We start from the raw sequence: 23,680 nt of genomic DNA on the forward strand, positions 1-23,680 counted from the left end.
CGCGGCGCCGCCCTCCTCCGTCGGCGCCCGTTTGACGGCGGTTATTGTAGTTCTTTCCCGCGGCCGCCAGCTTCTTTTTCCATAGAGCCCAGGGAACGCGATGTAATACAATCCCCATAATGCCTAGAGGTTTGGTCGTAGCGGGGGCGGGAGGGAGGGAGGAAGGGTGCATGGCGGGAGTCGTAGTCGTTCGTTTTAAATCACGTCGGCTTTAACGCGAAGGGCGGTGTGAGGGGAGGATCGCTGGAGCGAAAAGGAGGGAGGGGGAGAGAGGCGGCGCGCCTGCCGAGCGGTGCATTCTGGGAATCGCTGTCGGAAGGTGAGTGGGCACAAATGGATGGGAGTTGTAGTTCTCTAATCTAATGTGGACTACGGGAGTTCAATGAAAGTGTAGAAAATAAGTTACTTTCTATCTATCAATCATCTATTATCTATCTATTTATCTATCTATCTATCTATCTATCTATCTATCTATCTATCTATCTATATCTATCATCTATCTATCTATCATCTATCTATCTATCTATATAGATATATAGATATAGATATATAGATATATAGTTGGTTTTGTTTTGTATTGTTTTTCTATTTTATGGGGTGAATATAAATTTATTTTGTATGTACTTGATTTGATATTTTATCTTTTTATGTTTAATAAAGTTTGTTTTTTTTAAAAAAAAAAGAAAGTGTAGAAAATGCTTTTCACCGCTTCGTTTTGCAGACGGTTCTTCTGGAGTCTGGATATGTTTATAGAAATGCTCCGGATATCTCATTTGTTGCATTTCATCCACGAAAAGTACATCGCAGGAAAGTTGCAGTTCTTAATCGGTTTATCCCAAAGGTGGTTTTAAAGGTGTTTCACTTCTCATTCAAGAAGCTTCTTTAGAACTGAAGAACCTTCTTCGATGAGAAGCGAAAGGTCTTCAAAGAAAAAAAAAACGAAAGTCCGGTTGCCTTTTGAAAAAGCACCCTTGGGACAACCATGACCTGGGATGACTGAGAAATCTCCATAGACACTTGATCGATTTAAGTCATGCTGCATCTTCAATTCTTACTCATCCAGCAGTGGAAAAGCTGGGCACCTGTGAATACTGTGCCTTTCCCACCTCTCGCCCCCAAAGTTTTACACTTGAGCAGAAAACACAGAAGGTACAAGTACAGATTAGGCGAAACCTGCCTCCAAAACCGTAACTGTGAGAGGGACTTTGGAGTCTTGGTTGACTATCACTTAAACATGAGTCCATGGTGTGCAGCAGCAGCCAAAAAAGCTAATAGAATCCTGGGTTGTATAAACAGAGGCATAGAATCAAAATCACATGAAGTATTATAGTACCACTTTATAAAGCCTTGGTAAGACCACATCTGGAATACTGCATCCAGTTTTGGTCACCACATTACAAAAAAAGATGTTGAGACTTTGAGGGGGAGAGGAAGTGCAAAGAAGAGCAACTAAGATGATCAAAGGCCTGGAGGCTAAAACATATGAAAAACGGTTGGAGGATTTGGGTTTGGCCTAGTCTAGAGAAAAGAACAACTAGGGGGGACTTAAGAGCAATACTCCAGTATTTGAGAGGCTGCCACAAAGAGGAAGGGGGTCAGCTTGTTTTCCAAAGCACCAGAAGGCAAGGCAAGAAACAATGGATGGGAAAATAATCAAGGAGAGAAGCAACCTGGAATTGAGGAGAAATGTCCTTACAGTGAAGACAATTAACCAATGGAACAATTGCCTTCAGATATGGGTGCTCCATCACTGGAGGATTTTAAGAAGAGGCTGGACAGTCACTTGTCTGAAATGGTATAGGACAGTGACAGTTAACCTTTTTGGCCGGAGCGCCAGAACCTCAGAAGAGAGCAGCTGGCCAGTGTGCATGTGCACAGAGGCCAGCTGCTCTCCGGGTTCCATCGTGCGCATGCACACCGGCCAGCTGCTCTTTTCCGGGTTCCATCGCACGCATGCTTGCCGGACAGCTGGCATACCGGAAACCAGAAGAGAGCAGCTGGCCGGGGCGCATGCCCACAGAGAGGACTCTGCGTGCCACCTCTGGCACATGTGCCATAGGTTCACCATCACAGGTATAGGATCTTCTGCTTGAACAGGGGGCTGAACTAGGAAGATCTCCAAGGTCTCTTCCAGCTCTATTTTGATTCTATTATGATTCTGATACTTGCAAAGATGGGGCTTTGACGCTGATGCACTTAGTACAGGGGTGTCAAACTTGCGGGCCAAGGGCCGGATGTGTCATGTGCTGGTCACGCCCACCCCCGAAGGGGGCGGAAAGTTGCAATATGTCATGTGACATGTCATCGCGAATTTGACACCCCTGACTTAGAAGAATCCATCTCCTTTCCTCATTTAGGAACCTGCTGGCGAGCAAACCCATAGAAGTCCCAACCAGCCAGATTAGTAACGCCAATGCAAGTCCCCACCCCTTTAATATTACTCTACTGTTTTGACTTCAGCAATAGTCATTGCTCCGGTCATCTGATGAACGAAACCGAAGGATCCTAATTCTATCACTCCTGGGATTCTGTAAATTGGCTGCTTATCTTTTCACTCCTGTACTGTGACCCCTTCAACCTCTTTCCTGGAAACCACAAGAAGTCAGTGAGTCGGCAGTTTTATTTGTTCCTTTCTGCTGTGATAAATCTTTCCAAAGCTCAAGGCACCAGATGTTCTCTGCAGCCACAGGGAGATCTGGGGGATATTCGGATAGGATACTCGCTTTTCCTTAGGCATAATCCTATTGCATATTAAAAAGGGATTATCTCTGACCCTTTCATTAAGGAGAACTTGCAGAACCAGAGGGCTCAACTTAGAACCATTTGCTGTTCTTGATTACAATGTTGGTTATGTTGTTATTTTTAGGATAGTTTAATTGTATTCTTATGTCTTCTTAATCTAAACTAGTGAGAATAGCAAAATCCAGCCGCCTGAAAAGGAAATAATATCAATACTTCTCTCAGGGGACTTTTGCTAATTTTGATTGAAACAAAATCAAACCGCACTTTGGAGTTTATTTCTGAGGTTGAAAAATTGCTTTAAAATATACGTGTGGGTTACCCACCCAGCCCGTTAGTTTATGGATCAATATTTTACGTAAAAGACTTAATCCAGTAACAAGATTCAGTATGTCATGCAAAAATTGCCAATATAAGGCGAGCTGCCACAATTCTAGTTTGGTTCCTTATGCTAAGGAAGACCATTAGTCTTTCCAACATTTTTATTTCTATTGTTGCTTGCTTTTCTCTCTTGCTCAACATTTCAAGGAATTTTTTAAATAAGTATACAGGGGATGTTGTGATTGATGAAAACTCAGCCCAATTACATTTCTCCAACTGGCTCTTTGCTGGCTCTGGGTAATGAGAAGTGTTTTCTAACACTTCCAGAGGTTAAGAGGTGCATTTATTCCAAAAGGGTAATTTGGACTGGCGAATGGCTTTGTTGATTCCTCTTATAACTGTAATTGCATTGGATATCTCCAACCTCCTGTTCCTTAACAATAGGTACAGCAACACCCCTTTTCTTCCTATAAGGAGTCCAAAGCTGTTTGCTAAAATTAGCCTGCAGTCCAGGAAACCAGTAAATTGCAGAGAAGATCAACAAAATCTGAAAATACCATTAGCTTTACTATTAGCAATAAGGCAAATTTAGAAGCAGAATCCCATTTTCTTAAGCAAAATAGCTTACCATTGTTGAAGTTTTGAAAAAAAGCGCGGAGTGTAGAAGTTTCCTATGAAGTGTCTTCCAGAACATGGAGCTGGGAAAGCTGAATGCTAGGAACTATATCTCAATACAAAAGTGCACATAGCCAACAAACTGGGGATAGTCAAGGCTATGGTTTTCCCAGTTGTAATGTATGGTTGTGAAAGTTGGACCATAAGGAAAGCTGAGCGTCAAAGAATTGAGGCTTTTAAACTCTGGTGCTGGAGAAGACTCCTGCGAGTCCCTTGGACCGCAAGGCGATCAAACCGATCAGTCCTAGAGGAGATCAACCTGACTGCTCTTTAGAAGGCCAGATCCTGAAGATGAACCTCAAATACTTTGACCACCTAATGAGAAGGAAGGACTCACTGGAGAAGAGCCTAATGCTGGGAAAGACTGAGGGCAAAAGAAGAATGGGACGACAGAAAACAAGGTGGCTGAATGGAGTCACTGAAGCAGTTGGCGTGAGCTTAAATGGTCTCTGGGGGATGGTAGAGGATAGGAAGGCCTGGAGGAAAGTTGTCCATGGGGTTGCGATGGGTCGGACACGACTTCGCAACTAACAACAACATATCTCAATAACATCTGAGTTGATTCCTATTGTAAAGACAGACCAGGGACATTCTCCATCATAGTTACCATCTTACCAGATGCCTTGAGTAAAATAAAAAGTAAAACCCTGATCACTGCTGCATTTCCAAACAGTTCCTTCTTCTGCATGTACAAAATGATTCCATTCAGAAATATGGCCTATTATGGTGTCAGAAAGAATCCTCTGACACCATTCAAAAGAGTGATTAAGAGAGCAGGATTTGCATAGCCTTTGTAATCCATGCTGATTTCTGACAAGTTCAAACTATCACTGGCTATAGTTTTGGTGTGTGGTTGTACAAAGCACAATGTGAGTTTTTCTTACGAGAAAATTATCCATGAATATAAATCGAAGCGAAACAAAAGTTCCCAGGGAAATGGCAGTTTTCAGTGCTCAGAAACCTCCCAAAGCACATTCGTTTGACATGATCAAGAGCACGAATTCCAAATCCCTAAGACGTTAAGATCAGATGGATACAAATCAAGGCCAGTTTAACTCCAGTGGTTTTTATTTCAACACTTGCAAGATCTTGAAGACGCTACAGCCACACAAACCAATGCATAACCCCAGAGATGAGACTCCTTCTCCAGGGAGGAACTTTGGTGCAATTTATCTTCACTAAATAAGCTGCTATGGAAAGAAGGATTCACGCTCACGGATATACACGCACACACGTACACACAAAGCTTTACACAAAGTGCAGTGTTTAGGATTCTGTGGTTGAAGCAAAGAATCTATTGACTAAAAGTGGTGAGGCCCTCAATTGAATAGCCTGGAATGTAACTCGGACTCAGGGTTCAAATCTCTTCCTTGCTGTACATGTGCTTCAGGAGATCTGCTACACGACAGCTGTACCCATATTCATTATCATACCTGCCGGGGAAAAACACACATAAACAAATCTTTATATTCAAGAATGACATTGTACAAAAGTCAAAAGGCTGGAGCCAGCTCGACATCCAATGCCGTTCTGAAGTTATTCCATACTTCAGTTTTCCAGATTCTGGAACATTGGGTTAAGGCAGGAGTCAGCAACCCACGGCTCTGGAGCCGCATGTGGCTCTTTCATCCCTCTGCTGTGGCTCCCTGTTGCTGGTCGGCACCACAATTTTGAGAGGAGCTCCCGGGGGGGGGGGGAAGCATGGCGTGCCAGGAGGAGACTCTATGGCAAGGGGCAGGTTTTCCAGTCGGCTCCACAATTGATAGGACTTTTGGTTTGGACAGGTGGAGGAAAAAGAATACCGTACTAGGAGAGGAGACTCTATGGTGGGGGAACCGGACTTCCGGTTGGCTCCAGAATTGAACCAGGGGATTCCAGTTAGGACCTTTGTGGCTCTTTGAGGGTTTAAGATTGCCAACCCCTGGGTTAAGGAAAAATGCACTAACTATCATCTATAATTATAACGTGTTGCAAGTCAGTGGTAGTTGTACAGGCATTCCCTGTTTAGCAACTACCTTGTTTAGTGACCATTCGTAATAAGACAGTAATTTTTTTAAAAAAATCATTTTCCATCCAATGCCTGCATTTGTAACCAAATCTGGTTAAAACTAAGTGAAGCTCAATGTCTGAATGCAGTGTAGATACTCTGTGGATTGGGAAAACATCCCAGTTTTAAATGAGGGGGAAATGCCAGGTGTATTTTCCATATTACAGTTCAATACTTCTCCATTATTTGAATTAGCTGATGAAATTAACCCTGCAGGTGATGGTCTGGTGTTTTGACAGACTGGAGGCATCTAACTATATATCCTTACTGGTGAAGGAAAGCAACTCAGACCATTTTGTTGGGCAATTCTACTTGTGGCAAAAGATCATGAGATAATGCCCTGGCCATTTTCCTTATGAGCTACAATATCTTGGAAAGCTCAACTGGGGAGATGAAACAAAGGATTCAGCTTACCAGGAGATGAGCTTCACAAAGTTATCATTGAGGGAAATGCCTGCTGCGGCATCAAAAATAGAGGAACGATTGTCACCAATGAAATCAGTCGAAACAATCTGCAAACAAAAGAAGAGAAAACTACCGTATACAAAGAAGATGGAAGGAGATACTTGTAATAACCAACATCCTGGGCTCAAAGCCTGGATTTTGAATGTCAAAACCCTTCCAAGAAGATCAAGAGCGCTCCACTTGAAATGGGAGTGCTTCAAATTCAAATGTTTTGCACGTCAATCCCAAGTGATGAAGCAGCCTGGCAAAGGGGGTCACCATTTTGATACCCTTTATCAAAAACCGTGTCTGGCATTGCACTTGTTTTTAATTGTTACAACCTGTAGCTGGCTCTTAGGTTTATCCACACATCCCACTGAGCCTCAAAGCTATCTCACTTACCATTATTGACATGGCCTCATGACATAACGTCATCTCGTCTCCAGTCTATAGCTGAGGCTGCTTAAGTATATTTATCTGATTCAAGGTTAAAACGGTGTTTCCCATCTTCTCCCCACTCAGCTTTTTATATGCATGATCTTTTGCATCTCAGTGGTGTGCAGTTCTTGGTGCTCTCTGAGCTTGGTTGTTTGGTTGCAAATAGTTCATAATCCATCTTCAGTGTCAGAGAGTATGGGGCTTCCTGCCTGTTTATATATAGTAATTTGCCTTGCCAGTTTTGGTGGGGGTGTGGTTTCCTCCTTGGTAGTTCCTTGAGCTACAGATGTTCTCCTCTACTAGGACTATAGTAAGTGGTGGTATTCAGCCGGTTCTATCCGGTTCGGGCAAACCAGTAGCGGCGACTGCAGGAGGCTCCGCCCACCCACCCGTCCCATTTTTGATGCTCTGCGCATGCGCAGAGGTGGTGTGTGCGAGCGGAGCGAGCGTGCGTGCTCGCTCACATTTGCAAACCGGTAGCGAAGGTAAATGAATACTACCCCTGACTACAGTGGTTACACAAAAGGCACTGGGACCTGCCCACTAGTCTCCCTGGCTATTTTCAGAAGCCGTAGATACAGTCTCTTCCCTTTGAACGCTGGTGAAGAGCATTAAGGCTTGAGCAGCAGGAGAAAGCATGGGGCATCTGATGCCAGCTCCTTGTCTTCATGAATAGATAAATGTTCTGACTGCCAGCAAAACAGCACAGGTTAAAGAATGAAAATCCATCCACCACCACCGCTCAGCACAAAACATACACACACACACACACAACACTGCTGTAGAGAGAGTACAAGAATGAGAGAGCAAAGAAGAGAGTAAGATGGAGTGACAGGGAGAAAAAGGAGTGGAAAAAAAGCAAGAGTAAGTCAGGTGACTGAAAGAGGAGAGAGGGAGGGAGGTGGGGAAAGAGAGAGAGGATAATCCATGGATAATCTGATGGTTGGGCAAAAATTGATCCACTGGGTGAACAGAGGCTTCCTGGTAACATACAGAAGGCAGAAACCCCCATCCACTCCTCAGATCAGCTTTTCACACAAAACTAAACCCACTGGCTTGTCTACCAAAACTCACCTTTTTCCTTCCTTCACCCCCAACTCACATTAACAACTGGTGATGTTTTTCCCACCAGCAAGAAATCCACCAGTGGCTTTCCCTAGCCTGTCCCTTATCACGGGCTTCCATTTGTCGGCATTATTACAAAAAGCAAACAAAACAATCAGCTGTTAGAGCATATTATGCCGGCCTACTCTAGAGGTTGCCTTGCCTTAAATCTGCTGAAGCTTAAGCTCATTGGAGCATCTTAAAATAATCCTGCAGCTCGCCAATGGAAACATAAACATCATGTTTACCTCATCTTCTGTATATCCCAGGATCCCTTTCATTGGCCCTTTAGCTGCTTTCTTGATAGCTTCTTTAATCTGAGCATAGGTAGCTGATCTAGAAAGGCGGCAGGTCAGGTCAACAACAGACACATCACACACTGGCACACGAAATGCCATGCCAGTCAGCTTCCTGGAGGGGTGGAGAAGAGATTTGGTCATTAAAAGGAGAAAGAAACAGTTCCCATAGCGGTCTAGATTTGAAGTGTCTTACCACCAACCACTCTGTCCTCCAAGGAATGAGGGTGAGAACTGGCATTTAAGACTAAGACTCCAGCTAAGTTGTTCTGACCCAGCTCCCCAAATACGATAAACCCTCTGTATTTAAATCAATGATTCCTTTATTAGGAGCACCGGCAGCCCTGGCAAAAAAGTTTCTCTCTCAATGCAGGTTAACAAGTCTGTCCAGCAGGGAGATGAATACTTTTCTGCCACATCTATTCATCTCCGCCCCCTGCCTTTTATCCCCAGAGCTAGGATGGGGCTTTGCGGCAGTGGCTTTTCCATCCCAAGAACCGGACCATAGATTTCCACTGCTCTCCTCTCCTCTGCCTTCTGTGCATCTGCGCACTGGGACCCAGCTGTTCCTCCTCTTCCTCATCAGCCACCTCCAGATCTAGGGGATGTTGACTCTCCATCTAAGGGCTGACGGATGGCCCAGGCTCCGCCTCTGTCTCTCTCTCTGACAGCTCCATTCCCTCTTTCCCCTCGGAGCTCTCGGGTTGCTTTGATGCTAACCCTGACTCCCACGCCTCCTCCTCCTCATCTGATTCGGCTGCTGGAGGGGCCGGCAGCCAACAGACCACAACATAAGTATTCCCAACTGCAATAAATATCATTTGGCAGAATCTGTGCTATTTTGTTTTCTCCGTTTTTGTTAACGTCTTCATTATTTCCTTAATGACATCATCAACCTACCACATTGGGGCAGATTGACCCCACTGAGACAGCCGTCTATATAACTCACTCAAAAAAAAGTAAGGATAGGTTTTAGACTAGCTCTTTCATTCTTCAAAGTAAGCATGGCTAATGATCAAGGGTTACAGCAGAGGTCTTCAAACTTGGCAGCTTTAAGACTTGTGGACTTCAACTCCTAGAATTCTCCAGCCAGCATAGCATAGCTGGCTGGAAAATTCTAGGAGATGAAGTCCATAAGTCTTAAAGCTGCCAAGTTTGAAGACCTCTGGGTTACAGGATAAATAATATAAAACATCTTGGTGTCCGAGAAATATTCTCAGAATGAAATCCTGGCAGTTCTATGGTTTTCCCTCATTTTCATGGTCATAGATCAATAATTAGAAATACAGCCTTGCTTGTCTCTTATGGTCACATCTTTAAGATTGGCCCAAATGCACAGTGCCCTCCCCCTCCCCCCCCCCCCCACTTTTCAGAAGTTAAATTTGTTCTGCATACCCATGAAGTTCAGGAATGACCTTGCCCACAGCTTTGGCAGCACCGGTAGAAGCTGGAATGATGTTCTGGTGAGCACCCCTCCCATCACGCCATGCCTTGGCAGAAGGTCCATCCACCGTTTTTTGAGTGGCAGTGTAAGCATGAACAGTGGTCTGCAGACCAGAAATGTCAGTTGATATATAGGAACAGACATACAAAGCGTTTTCAACAGGAGATGCGATCAAAACAAGTCACTTGGGTTTCCTAAAGGGGCTGTTTTTGTATGTACAAACGGAACCAGTACATAATACTTTAGGGTGCATTTGCTATCATTTGCAATCTCTGATTTTTATCTGGACAGATGCACAAATGCCACATGCCAAAACTTATGAAAAGTTATAGCAAATCTCCCCCCCCCAAAAAAAATCAATTCAAACTGGAAAAAATGATTTACGAATGATTTTGCTCTAGGCAAATAGAACAAAATATGACTGTTGGCCAACCATAATCGGGATTTTACACCACCACTCCCTTAACTTGATTAGGAAGCCTGGTACTTAAGGACAGCTGTAACTGTATAACTTGGCAAACTGAAAGTGCTGCAATTTCTTATTAGTTGATGTGTGGGATTAATCAAAACACCCCCAGCCATCTCCTGAGAAACTCCATTCTCAAACCTTCATAGCTATAAGAGACACAGGAATGGCAGTATCTGGGTTTTATCAGAAGGAGAAAGTGTGTTCTTTCTGGAATAAAGAAAGTCATTTTAACTGGTTTTTTTTTCTTTTTGAGGTTGAATTGCTTTTACAGCTCTGTAGATTATATCTATATATGCACTTAGCTGTCTTTACTTTTCTCTCTCTTTTGTGTGTGTGTGGTGTGTGTGTGTGTGTGTGTGTGTGTGTGTGTGTTCCTTTAATACAATATTGACTCCTGACAACAGTTGGACAAATCCCTGAAGTTTTCTTGCCAACATTTTGGAAGTGGTGCGCCCTTGCCTTCTTGGTAGGAATGAAAGAGAGCGACTGGCCCAAGATCACTCAGTTGGCTTTGGGTCTATGGTTACAATCTCCAAGCTTCTAACCTGGTGCCTTAACCATGACATCAAATTGGCTCTCCTGTATGAATTTGGCAGTATAAAAAAGCCATAAATCAAGAGATGAATAAGCACGTTGGAAAGAATGACACTGTTCTCACCATCAGGCCCTCCACAATGCCGAAGTTCTCATGGATGACCTTGGCCAAAGGTGCCAGGCAGTTGGTGGTGCAGGAAGCATTGCTGGAAAGCAAGAGTTACACATGACCCTGATTTTTTGTTGTTGTTGTTGTTCAGCACCTTCCCAACAACCTGCATATGAAGTTACATCTCAACACAGATCTGTATTCTTAGGTTCTCTTAAGTTTTTAGCTCCATCTCCAAATCCATCAAATATGAACCAAAAACTATCATTTTCTAATGATTCATGCCAAGACAGCATCATTTAGGGCTTTGGTAAAGTTCTAAAGGGTGCCATGAGCTTCAAATATTAGCTGAGAAAGCACATCCAATCTTTCCTCATAATTACACCTTGCTCAATATGTTGGTCCATAAACTCACCCAACAGAATGAAATTACAAAGCAATCTTACTCAATTAAGTTTCTTAAATGGTGTGAATAGAGCCGCTAAGACTTGCCTTCCCTGTCACAGAGCCAGCCCTATGGAACAGCCTCTTTCCTAAGATTCAGAGGGCCCTAATCCTCTTGGCCTTCTAGAAGGTTGCCAGAATCTGGATTTTTTTCCCCAAGGCTTCAAGGCCAGGAATATTAGGAGAGCCCAATAGGTATGGGTCTGTTTTTGTGAAATTGCTATGTTGTGCCTTAATTTTCTTAATTTTCTATTTTAATTGCCTATAGGGAGGAAGGGATTGCACTGATTTTTGTATAGATTGGTCACTGCCCGTCAACTCATAAGTTTTTCTTCAGCTGGCCAAATTCGATCTTACCTCACAACGTTCATGCTAGATGGATCATACTTCTCATGGTTGACTCCCATAACAAACATGGGTGCATCAGGCGATGGGGCAGTCACCACTACTCGCCTGGCTCCTCCATGGAAATGAGCCTGTAAAAAAAATGGCAGATTTCCGTTATAGAATATCAGATTCTGACAGCCCACAGGCAATAGGACAAACAGCCTCAATAAGGATAACTAAAAGATTGTATGCTTTATTCCACTGCAGCAGAAATCTGTGCTGGCCCATTATAAAAAACAAGCATCTAAGTGAAATCTCCTCAAACCCAGCAAATATCATAAAAAGGCATTTACACTGGTACTTAGGGGATGCGATGGCTCAGTGGCTAAGACGCTGAGCTTGTCGATCAAAAGGTTGGCAAGTTCAGCGATTCGAATCCCTAGTGCTGCCTAACGGGGTGAGCTCCCGTTACTTGTCCCAGCTTCTGCCAACCTAGCAGTTCGAAAGCCCGTAAAAAATTCAAGTAGAAAAATAGGCACCACCTTTGGTGGGAAGGTAACAGTGTTCCGTGCGCCTTTGGCATTGAGTCATGCTGGCCACATGACCACAGAGACGTCTTCCGACAGCGCTGGCTCTTCGGCTTTGAAAAGGAGATGAGCACCGCCCCCTAGAGTTGGGAACGACTACCACATATGTGCGAAGGGAACTTTTACCTTTACACTGGTACTTATCTCAGAGAAAGGACCTACCTCAAGATACTTACCGAAGCTTTCTCAATATTGAGGAAGACTCCAGTGGATTCTACTACATACAAGGCACCTGCATCTGCCCAAGGAATCTCACTTGGTTTCATGCTATGAAATACAAGAGGACAATCTTTATTCAGACTTTTATTCAGACCTGCACCTGCCCAGACTTCTACTCAAGCAGGAGATTACTTTCAGGGCCCCTAGGCTTCAGCCAAGTAATTGGATGAACATGTCATGGAATCCACTCTCCTCTCTGACCTTTAGAAATACAAGCATCCCTGACATTCACATGCTCTTTTCTTGTTTAAGTGTGCAACTCCCACTGAAGATTTACCCTTCTGCAGTAGCACCTCAACTAGATTCACATACTGGGAAAAGCAATGAGTTGTGCAATAAATGGTAATTGGTAAAAGTTCACACATGCTGAATCCAGACAAGCAAATCTGCTTCATTATAGTGCATTATCTGTATTGTGATAGAAAGAAGATGGTATAAAATGGAAGAGAATTGATAAGACTACCCTTCCCCAAAGAGCCCAAAGCATTGGTTTTACTCTAATATCACTAGTCACCCTGTTTAAATCCAAAATTATGATGCCCTGGGAAGGCGTCAGAAAATTAAAGCATTGTAAGAACTCCATCTCCAAAGACACATTTGACCAAAGAGCAACTATATAAATTTGCTAAATAGTGTAATTGTTTTTCATTTTATTTTTCTTACACACAGAGGCCACACTAATGCAAACCCTGTTGTGGTCCGCCAGTGGCCAGACCTGGCAACAGATTCGGATAGTGAGGAGGTTGGGGAGGAACGTGGACCAGTCCTGGAGTCTGGGGAAGGCTTGGATGATGGCTCTGAGTCGGAGGCAGAGAGGGGGCCAAGGCCATCTGGTAGTTCTTTTCTGCCTCCGGAGTCTGACATCAGCGAGGCAGAAGAACAGCGTGAGCCTGTTCCCAGTGTGTGCATGCGCAGAGCTGCCAGGAGACAGGAACAATTAAAGAAACAGGGTCGACTTGGGAGTAAGGCTTGGAGATGAATTGGCCCCTCCCATAAGACATAAAAGAGAAGTGAATGGGACATGAGCTTTTGCAGGAAGCAATTAGTTCATCTGGCCGATTCAAGATTTGAAACTTCTGTTTGTGACTCTGTGACAAGTGTGGCCTTGCCCTGTGTCTGGAAATTAGCTCTTTGGCAGCGTTCCATGTGAGATAGATGGGTGTTGATAACCTTCCTGCGAAAGACTGTTTATCAAGCCTTGCGGACTGTAAATGATAGTAATTTACAGCCATATGAATTAAAGAGGTTTGCTGGGACTAAGTTTGTGCTGATTACTTTCTAAGGAAGCCTAGGTCAGAACAAACCCCATGAAATAGTGTTGTGCACTCTTATAGTCAGCTGAGTGTTTACACAGCCTCAATAAAAAAGTCTCAACTTCTTTAAATAGACATCTCGTAAGGGTAGATAAGAGAGACAGTTTGTCGCAGGAGTTAAGGTTGCAGGCTGGAAACCAGGAGACTGTGAGTTCAAATTCCACCTTAGCCACAAAGCCATTTGGGTGAGCTTGGGCCAGTCTTTTTTTCTCAGCCCAAGGAAGTAGGGAACGGCAAACTACATCTGAAAAACGTTGCCAAGGAACCTGCAGGAGTCAACGATGATTGGAAAGCACACATACACAAAGATAGTTACATTCTCATAACTGTCTTTCTAAGCTGCCCAACTACCAAAGTTCCCTGGGCAGACCACATTACTGAGAATATTAAAATACTAAAATATTTTAAATGGGTAAAACATTGAAATGGAATGAATGCATTATGCTCCGTCTTATTCCTCCCACTTACCACTGGTATACTGAGATTTTTGATCCGTTCACTACCAGCTTTCCACTCTCTGCCATGACCTCTCCCTTGAAGCGCCCATGAGTAGAGTCATATTTGAACATGTAGACCTGTGGAGGAAAGAAGCTAAAGCCACATCATGCCAGGAGAACTGAATTTGTGCCATCTCTCTGATCATCACCTTCTTTTAATGACCACATAATCCCTTCCGGAGTGGGGGCTGGGCAACTGAATGGAGCTGAGTGTTTAGTGGCCAGATGCCCTTCCTGTTGCCAATGCAGAGTTTTTTTCAGCAGATATATTCCCATGGTGCCCCGAGAAATACCTGCCTCTACCTAGGATCGAACTCACAGCCTCCTGATTGTGAGGAGACACCTCCACCTCTAGGCCACCGCACCACTTACCTCTCTAGCTTGATAGAGGTCTAAAAAGAGACAGCCAATCTCCATTTGTCCAGGCATCTGACAACTGCACAAGGATGCTGGGATTTCAAAGGGTTAGGCACCCAATTCTTATACAGGTGGTCCTTGCTTAGTTACAACCCCGATTCGAAGTTCCAACATCCGCCGCCCCCATCCCAGCCCTGTGGTCACGTGATTGCATTTTGGGTGCTTGGCAAACAGTCTGCATTTATGTCCATTTGCAGCCTCCGAGGTCACAGGCCTACAATTTACAACATATATATTTTTTTTTGCCAGAAATGACATTTCCTTTTATTTTCCAGCAAAAAACGCCCACTGCAAACAATGGGTTTGTTTTAGGACTGCTGCATTCACTTAACAAGTGCCACAAAAAAAAAGTTGCAAAATCAGTTCAGTCACTTAGTGATTCACTTAACAACCAGCACCGACTTATGACAGTAATTCTGGGCTCACTTATGGTCGTAAGTCAAGGACTACCTATAAACAAGAGATCATTCCTGTTTCCCAAGAATAACTAGGTATCAAATTAGAAAAGTCCTAACCTCTGCTTACACTCTATTGCTGGACTCCCAACTTCCTCTCCATTCCAGCATATTTCACAGAAAGAGATCGGGGACATGTAGAAAGGACCTTCTTACCAGGGTTTCAATGAACTCTGACACTTTTCATATCAGGCCTTCCTTTCCTGCCCCGTAAGGAAACTAAACTAATTTCCACAAGAGGTTTGGTGTAGTCTCATAAGAAAGCCATTACCATGTAGTTCACATCAATGTAAGGGTCATTGATGGCCACAACTTTGATCCCTTTCTCCACGCAGGCCCGAAGGACCAAGCGCCCAATACGTCCAAATCTGCAAAAGCAAAGAAGCCCATCCATTAAGAGCACATTCACATTCCTTTGGTACAATTAAGGTGAGCAGAAAGGATTACTTGAAAAGAGACTTCCCTTAGTGCAATGTTTCTCAACCTATAGAGCAGAGCAGAGCAGAGCAGAATAGAAGAGAGAGGAGAGGAGGAGGAGACAGAATAAAGGATAGAATGGAGAATGGAGAATGGAGAGGAGAGAGGAGAGGAGAGGAGAGGATAGAATGGAGAATGTACAGGAGAGGAGACAGAATAGAGGATAGAATGTAGAATAGAGAGGAGAGGAGAGGAGAGGAGAGGAGAGGAGAGGAGAGGAGAGGAGAGGAGAGGAGAGGAGAGGAGAGGAGAGGAGACAGAATAAAGAATAGACTGTAGAATGTAGAGGAGAGGAGGGAATAGAATAGAATAGAATAGAATAGAATAGAATAGAATAGAATAGAATAGAATAGAATAGAATAGAATAGAATAGAATAGAATAGAATAGAATAGAATAGGTTCTTTATTGGCCAAGTGTGATGGACACATAAGGAATTTTTCATTTTAAGACATTTAGACCTCCCAGAATTCTCAAGCCACCATGAGAGAGGTAAGCTCGGGTCCCACGGGCATGACCTCTGCCCATATCTGTTTTTAAAGTGGCCTCAGGAAATTGCTATGACCTTCGGATAGACAAAAAGACAGCAGGAAGATTCCCAGAAACTAGAAGGCTTGAAGTCAGGGGTTTGCCTCTCGGTTTCATGTTGTGCTTCCACCTAGGTTTCACTGCAACTTTCCAACTTAACATAAACAATCACATAGTGCAACCCAAATATTCCAGCTTCAGAATCAAACCAGCAAACTTTATTCAATCACAAAGGTTTTGTTTGAACATTATTGTTGCAAAAGACCAAGAAGAAAAAAAAATACCCATTTAATTTTCTATCATGGGGGGGGAGGGGAATTTCAAGAAACTAGATTAACGTTTCCTAATATGTGGACTTCCAACTCCCAGAATCTCCCAACCTCGTCTTAAAAAACAAAATACAAAAATATCCACTGGGCACTGAAGAAAAAAAAAAAAAAGCTTACCCATTGATTCCAACAGCAAACTCCGCCATGTGTTTCTTAGGTGGTGGTGGAGGTGGTGGAGGGGGTGGAGGTGGAGCTTCTGGTTCTGGCTCTGGGGTGGGTGGCTGAGGCTCGGGCTCTGACTCCGGGGTACCTGGCACTGGCTCAGGAGAGATCTTTGGAGGAGACCCGTCACTGATCTCAAGCCTGGAGGAATATCAACATCACGAAAAGAGTGAAAGTAATTGCAAATTTATCTCGGTTGACATTTGTAGGCTTCTTCTAGCATAGCCTTATACTATATCAGGCTATGTCTGTGTTTGTGTGTGAATACATACATATATACATATATAGTATGTAGTATATATATGTGTGTGTATGTATGTATGTATATATATGTGTGTGTGTATATGTGTGCATACTGTGGATCTGAAAATATTTTTCTCTTGAACCACTTATGGCCAATTCACATGTAGATTGGTTTCTCTCTAAGCCATTCTATCATTTATTTGTATTTGGCTTAATGCAAAATATAAACCCAGCCATTATGACTTGTAAGTCATGGTTTCTGATCAATGATTGCAATGAGTACATTTTATCTATTATTAAATTCATATTAGAAACTATTATAGTTCTTCTTCAGGAATCTGGAGAACTAAAATTTGACAAAGGTGTTACTTTAGATTCCAAGAGAGAAGGAATGGCAGATCTCATGTACATATCTACTCCAATCACCATAATATCTTCAACTGTTTCTACAAATTCTTTCAAGACTAATGGACATGATATTTGTGAAATTGAAACAAACAAGCAAAAACAAATGCTCAGAAATACTGGTATTTATATATGTAAAGAATATTCAAGATAATTATTTGGGAGGACAACCAAAAAGTTATTGGATGTCGCCAAACAGGGAAAATATTTTCTTCCATGTATAGCTGTAATACTCATTCAGCAAAAAATACACTTTATACAACAGATAGATGTTAAATAATTTCCATGTGGCTAGGCAGGCTTCTGAAATGCTGTTATTTTTGCTCCAACACCTATCCCTCCACTGATCTTGGTTTGTGAGTAGACATGAAAGTCATTTCTTTCCAAGAACAATACTCAATATTGATAGGCATACCACTATCCTTTAATGAAGCGTTGGATAACATATGCCCACCTCTACAACATTGCTGGGCTACAATTCCCATCATCCTCACCATTTGTCAGGTCAGCTGAAACTGCTGAGAAAAGCAGTTCAACCATGTCTGGAAGATCACAAGTTCCTCCTCCCTATTTCAGGGCATAAATCCGAAGATCTTACCATTGATTATATCGATTCCATAAACTTCACGGTGGAGAGTTAGCAGTTAACCTTTAAAGTCTTTCAAGATATTTTCTTACCTGAACACTTTGACACTAACTGATGTGCTACACTGATCCATTTTCGGTGAACTATTGCGTTGATTTCATATACTGGCTGACCTATCTACTGCTTCTCTGCCTAGAGACACTGAAACAGGATTTCAAAAAAAGTTAATATTCTCAGCTGAGCATTCTTTAACCATTGTCAGAAAACACTTCACTCCATCTCCATCCACAAACCCTTTTCAAAATTATTTGCTTCATTTTCCTTTTATGTTCTAATTCACAGACTGACAAATGTATTATCTCAAACAACTTGGGATAGGGCAAAATACTTGGTTTCAATTAACTATCCTAAATGTGTATCTTCAAAGACTTTTTGGGTCTTCTTGAGCTGGAAGATTCGGGGGGGGGGGAATACTCCAACTGAAGTGCACGGTTTCCAGTGGTGAAATGCAATTTTTTTTGCTACGGGTACTGTGGGCGTGGCTTGGTGGGCGTCATGTGAGTGGGTGGGCGTGGCCAACTGTCTTTTTAAAAAACTTTTAAAAGCATTTTTACTACCTATTCGCCCGAACCGGTAGTAAAAAGATGCTTTTAAAAAGTAAAAAAAAAAGTTCCGATGATCACAGCTGTGCCGTGCGATCGTGGGAATTTTTTTTTTTACTTTTTTAAAGCATTTTTTTACTACCAGTTTGGGTAAATAGGTAGTAAAAAAATGTTTTAAAGAAGTAAAAAAAAAAAGGTTCTGACGATCACGCAGCACAGCTGATTGACAATCATCTGTGCTGCACAATCGTTGGAACCTTTTTTTTTTACTTTTTTAAAGCATTTTTTACTACCTATTTGCCTGAACCGGTAGTTTTTATCACTACCGGTTTGCCCTAACCAGAGCGAACTGGTAGCATTTCACCCCTGACTGTTTCCCTCCCAGCACAGATCTATTAAATCAGGGTTCCCCAAAGTGGTCAATATCAACCCCAAGGATCAGTCGGTCTATCCAAGAGGTCAATAAACAGCTGGTGGTCACAATAAGATCAATAAATGTCTGGGTGTCAAAAGACTGTTCCTGGAAGATTGTGATTAAAATTCACTATTCTCCAACAAATGTCAATGCCCTTTTTTGATGCAGGCTTCCCATTAATGATATCAACAGTTTTAGTAAGAAAAAGTATGTTAAACCACATATTTTAAATATTGCCTATTTTATAGAGTCACTGTTATCTATTATTTGTTGTGTTGTTATTAAAGTACTATTTATTACTTTCATGTGTTTCATGGTTGATGAACAATCTGAAACTTCATAAAGGCATTGATGAGCTGAAGAGTTTGGGGACCCTTGTATTAAATCAAACTAAGCCAGGTAATCCGATGAGACACACATTTTGTCCCAATAAATACATCCCCTTGGACTTTGTGTTTATTTGAAATCATTTTCTGACAGCACATCCCGCACTTCTTGGCAACTACTGGACAGAACAGAAGCCATCTTCATTTCATCCCTGCCAATTCAACTCTGCAGTACTCCCAAAGAAACATTTTAGCCGATTCATGACAATCTTTTTGTTTAGTAATTATTTATGTGTAACACTGCACTAAAAGGAAGCTGGAATACATACCTTAAATGCAAAGCCAAAAGAAAGAAATAAACCTTTCTTCTGAAGTATAGCAGTAGCAACAGCTTGCAGTTCAAGTATGAAAAACTGTTGCTATAGAAATCAAAAATTGGAGAATATGAGCTATCTTCTTGTAATTCTAGGATCTTCTCGTCTATTTATTTTATTTAACATATATATAAACTGGCATATTCAGCATCTATTAGTATAAGCATATTTGGCAATGGCTTGGGATTTAATAATAGCCACAAAAGATTAGCCCAGGAAATATTTATTCCCTACCAACATAAAATTGACTATACCATTTTTGATACTCCAACCTTTCATATATGGAATGAAAACTTTCACCTATCATTAAAAAAAAAAATGCATTCTCATTCTCATTGCAGGCTCTCAGTTGCTGCAGTGCTACTCCGTGGCCAGGAACTGAGCGCCAAGCTTACCCAAAAACATATTAAGGAGATACCAGCCCAGGACCAGTCTCGTCATGTACAAGCAGTCTGGATTTTTTTTTTCCTATCTAGGTTGCAACAGATATGACCTTGAAGAAGTCCCTAGCATAGAATTGACGCCCAAGAAGTGGCTTATATACAATGTAGGCTAGATATAGTGTTTTTAATGTCAGACACACAACCATAGCGACAGAAATTTAAGTAGAAATTTCTTAGTACCTACACATTGATCCTGCTGACAGCAAATGCAATCTAAATTTTCCATTAGAAAATTGTCTCTCCTATCTCCACCCGGTATCTGCCTCCAGCCCTCCATTGCTGGCTTCTGATTTCCATAGCAGAGACAAGAAGCCCAACTTGCATGCTTCCCTTTGGGGGCCTAGACAAAATAATCCATTCACCGCAGTAATGAAGGCTTATATCTCCCTATCAGAGAAAGGTCAGGCATTTCATCCCAGGATCATTTCTCCCCCAAATCCACCTAGCTGCTGCTGCTGCAATCTCCAATGCAGACAAGCTAGCCAGACACCAGCTGCACTTTCTTGTACCATCAAGCTTAATGTCGGTTGCCCACCGTGACTAAGCAACTGTGCAAAAATCAAGCCACTCTGGCTTAGTCAACTAGTGACAATTAAAAAAATTTTTTTAAAAAAAACATTTTAGCACAATGTTCTGTATGCTTAAATTTAGAACCATCAAAAAAGCTTTAAGGGCTTTTTTAAAAAAAAAAATATAGGCAAAATATTTGAGCACAAAAATGTGCATCATAGGAAGAACAGACAGTTCTACACTGTGTAATTTGCAATGGAGGGGTGGTTTTATTCACAATATCACACATTCTTACAATAATCATGCAGGACTGCTACCTAGGATCCTGCTGGCAAATGGAGGCAAGGTTATCCTAACCCTGTCGAGTCTTTTATGCCAGTGAGAAAGTCACATCAACAAGGCAGATCTGTGCAATCAGAGCTGAATTTTAGAAGCAAGCAAACTAGAGGGGTCTTTTTTTTTTTTACTTTCTCCATTTCAAAAAGATGAAATCAGATGTTAAATGAACTAGTCCAGACGCCTGAAGATGCATATAGCCACACAGTACCTTTTTCCACTTAAGTATGAATATATCAGGGTATATTTAGAACAAATTTTTAATATGATTTCGAGAAGAGGGTAAATAACCCTTTTCTCTCAAACAGGAACAGGGAATGGAGTGAGGGAATCCAATAGCTAGGTTTAAGGGAGCTAGAAGGAGAGAAAAAAATCATACAGTAGATAGCATTAATATTGCATTCAATTTCTGCAACCAACCCACAGAAAAAGTGCTCCCTTTCCCAAGTGAAGGTCAAGGGCTGAAGCTCCCCATCTAGCAGCCTTCTAAATCTAATCAGGATTATCAATTCTCCTGGCGTTTCTGACGCAGTTGCATTTTTTAGAGGGAGCCATTGCACAGACCAGGGAGCACAAGCAGATGACTCTGCATTCCCATCTTCCTGTACTCTGGGATCTTTTCTCTAGCAAGAAGAGCAGATAATCCTTCCTGCTGCATCTCACAAAGGCTGTAAGCTTCCCCAGCTGTTCATAATCCCCCCAAAGACTATTGCAGGCATCCTCTCTTCCCAAGGACAAGGGCTCTCCCTTTTTCCCCTGTCTGCTTTCCGAGTAACTGCCCTTTTGCAGCAACCAGCCCAGGTCCTCCCTTGCGGCGGCTAGCAATCCCATCTAAGACATTCTCCCCCATGCCAAATCTAGAAATGCCCTCCAGATAATACCAAGGGGTCAAAAAAAAAGCCTGCACTCCTCCAAAGGCTTGAGCAAAAACCAACTCTCATTTTTCCCCCATAGAAGAAGAGCAAGGTATCATTGTTAAGAGCAAGGTATCGATTGCGTGCCAAGAAGATACAATCACTCCTCTAAATGTCCCACAACCCCATCCATCCTTTTCTCACCAGGTTAAGACCACCTTCTGCCCCCATCCCTCCTTCAGCCCACCAAATGCTACGGATGCTCTCCCGGATAACCTTGTATGCCTTTTCCAAGGTTATCCGGCTTTTTTAAGGGACCTTCCTCCCTCTCCCACAAACCAGCATATTGGGGAACCCCTTCGATTTACTTCTGCTCCCCCCTCCCCTTTTTTTTTTAGGGTCCATTCCTAGCCTTTTCGTTTCCCTTTTTTTTTTTTCCCCTCTAGCATCTTTGTTTAAATCACTCCACACCACCCTCTCTTCATCCGCACAATTCAGGCTGATTTATATATAAGCCCCCCACACACACACATTTTGCTTGGTGTGTGTGTGTGGGGTCCTCCAATTACTCCTCTGCTATGCCCATCATCCCCCACTAGCTTGAGCTCAGGGTGATGGGAGGTGCCCCCAACACCCCCTAGAGCAGCCAGGGGAAGGGGGGGAAGTCGTTTAACAAGCCCCCTGCCTCTTGAGGGCTGCCGGCCACCCTGGTTCTCCACCTGCCCTTCCCTCCCGCTCACCTGTCCGCCTCCCCAACCGAAACGAGATCCTCGACGGCGTCGAACACGGAGAGTAACGGCCAAGAGGTGGCTTATATAGCTGCTAGGCAACGCCTAAGGCCCCGCCCCCTCGCCCAGCAGCCGAAGCCTACCCCCCACCATCCCTCAGAAGACACGCCTCCCTCTGTCTCTAAACGGGGAAGGGGGGGCTCTCAAAGGAGCCGTAACGCGCGTGCGTTGTGCCGCTCAAGTCGGTCGGTGGTACCCGGAGCATCCTAACGGCTGCTTTGGCCTCCCATTTGCGCGTGCGCAGTGAGGCTGTGGTTACCTGCCACGGCTGAAGGAGAATGATAAGCCTTGTGGAGAGGGGATATTTTTTGTTTTTTTTTTTTCCCCCTCCTGTCCTTTTGCCATTGTGCGTTGTTGTTAGAATCTTTTGGGTTATGAAGAGGCTCCTGCCAAACCTACGGGAACCTACATTTCCCCATAGTCTATGCCCAACCGTATTAGCTGGGATGATCAGAATTGGAAAAAGGCTGGAGAAAAATCAGGGGTTTTGTGTTACAGCACACCTGTGTGGGAATATGATCAGTTGAGCAGCAGGAGGGGGAGGCCTGCAAGAAATTTAAGTTTGGGGTGTTTAATTTGGAGACTAGATTTCCTCAGTGCTGGTCAACAACATTTTAAGAGAGACAAGCAGTTTTCAAATAAACATCAAAATAAATAACTTGAAATGTGTCTTTTTTTTTTCCCCCCAGCAGTTCCTAGACATTTTCAAGTGCTTATAAATAAAAAACAATCTAGCGCACCACTTGCTTGCAAGTAATAACCAGATACTGGATCTTCAACTCTTGGGGGAGGGGGTGGAATAGGAAAAAAAATCCAGATTCCTATTAGGGTGCAAGTGTTTATATTCTCAGACATTCTGCATCAAAGGATTAAAGAGAGAGAATAAAGCATTAGGGAATAGGAATATTCTTTATTGGCCAAGTGTGATTGGATACACAAGGAATTTGTCTCCAGGGCATAAACTCATCAAGGTCACCCCTTGTGAGAAAGAATTCTTGAAAACCTGCCTGGAACTTTACACATTGTGTCCCTGTATTAAAGGTAAAGGTTCCCCTTGCACATATGTGCTAGTTGTTCCCGACTCTAGAGGACGGTGCTCATCTCTGTTTCAAAGCCGAAGAGCCAACGCTGTCTGAAGATGTCTCCGTGGTCATGTGGCCGGCATGACTAAATGCCAAAGGCATACAGAACACTTACCTTCCCACCAAAGGTGGTCCCTATTTTTCTACTTGCATTTTTTACGTGCTTTCGAACTGCTAGGTTGACAGAAGCTGGGACAAGTAATGGGAACTCACCCCATTACACGGCACTCGGGATTCGAACCACTGAACTGCCGACCTTTCAATCGACAAGCTCAGTGTCTTAGCCACTGAGCCACTGCGTCCCTTGTGTCCCTGTATTAGCTCATTAAAAATCATTCAGCTA

The 23,680-nt window shown here is 42.9% G+C and overlaps 1 protein-coding gene across 1 annotated transcript; it reads right to left on the reverse strand.

Annotated features, from left to right (window-relative positions):
• Window positions 1-4,796: 4,796 nt before the first annotated feature.
• GAPDHS (glyceraldehyde-3-phosphate dehydrogenase, spermatogenic) lies at window positions 4,797-22,252 on the reverse strand. Its single transcript, XM_070950162.1, has 11 exons — window positions 22,208-22,252; window positions 16,329-16,514; window positions 15,151-15,247; window positions 13,979-14,085; window positions 12,155-12,245; window positions 11,422-11,540; window positions 10,636-10,717; window positions 9,460-9,611; window positions 8,017-8,179; window positions 6,197-6,294; window positions 4,797-5,168 (listed from the first exon to the last, which is right to left on the reverse strand). The coding sequence occupies exons 2-11, from the start codon at window positions 16,355-16,357 to the stop codon at window positions 5,093-5,095; spliced, it is 1,014 nt and encodes a 337-aa protein (XP_070806263.1). The 5' UTR covers window positions 16,358-16,514; window positions 22,208-22,252; the 3' UTR covers window positions 4,797-5,092.
• Window positions 22,253-23,680: the final 1,428 nt, after the last annotated feature.

This window comes from Pituophis catenifer, unplaced genomic scaffold (genome assembly GCF_029215685.1).
Source record: "Pituophis catenifer annectens isolate HBS135680 unplaced genomic scaffold, rPitCat1.0.hap2 SCAF_9, whole genome shotgun sequence".
Lineage (NCBI taxonomy): Eukaryota > Metazoa > Chordata > Lepidosauria > Squamata > Colubridae > Pituophis > Pituophis catenifer.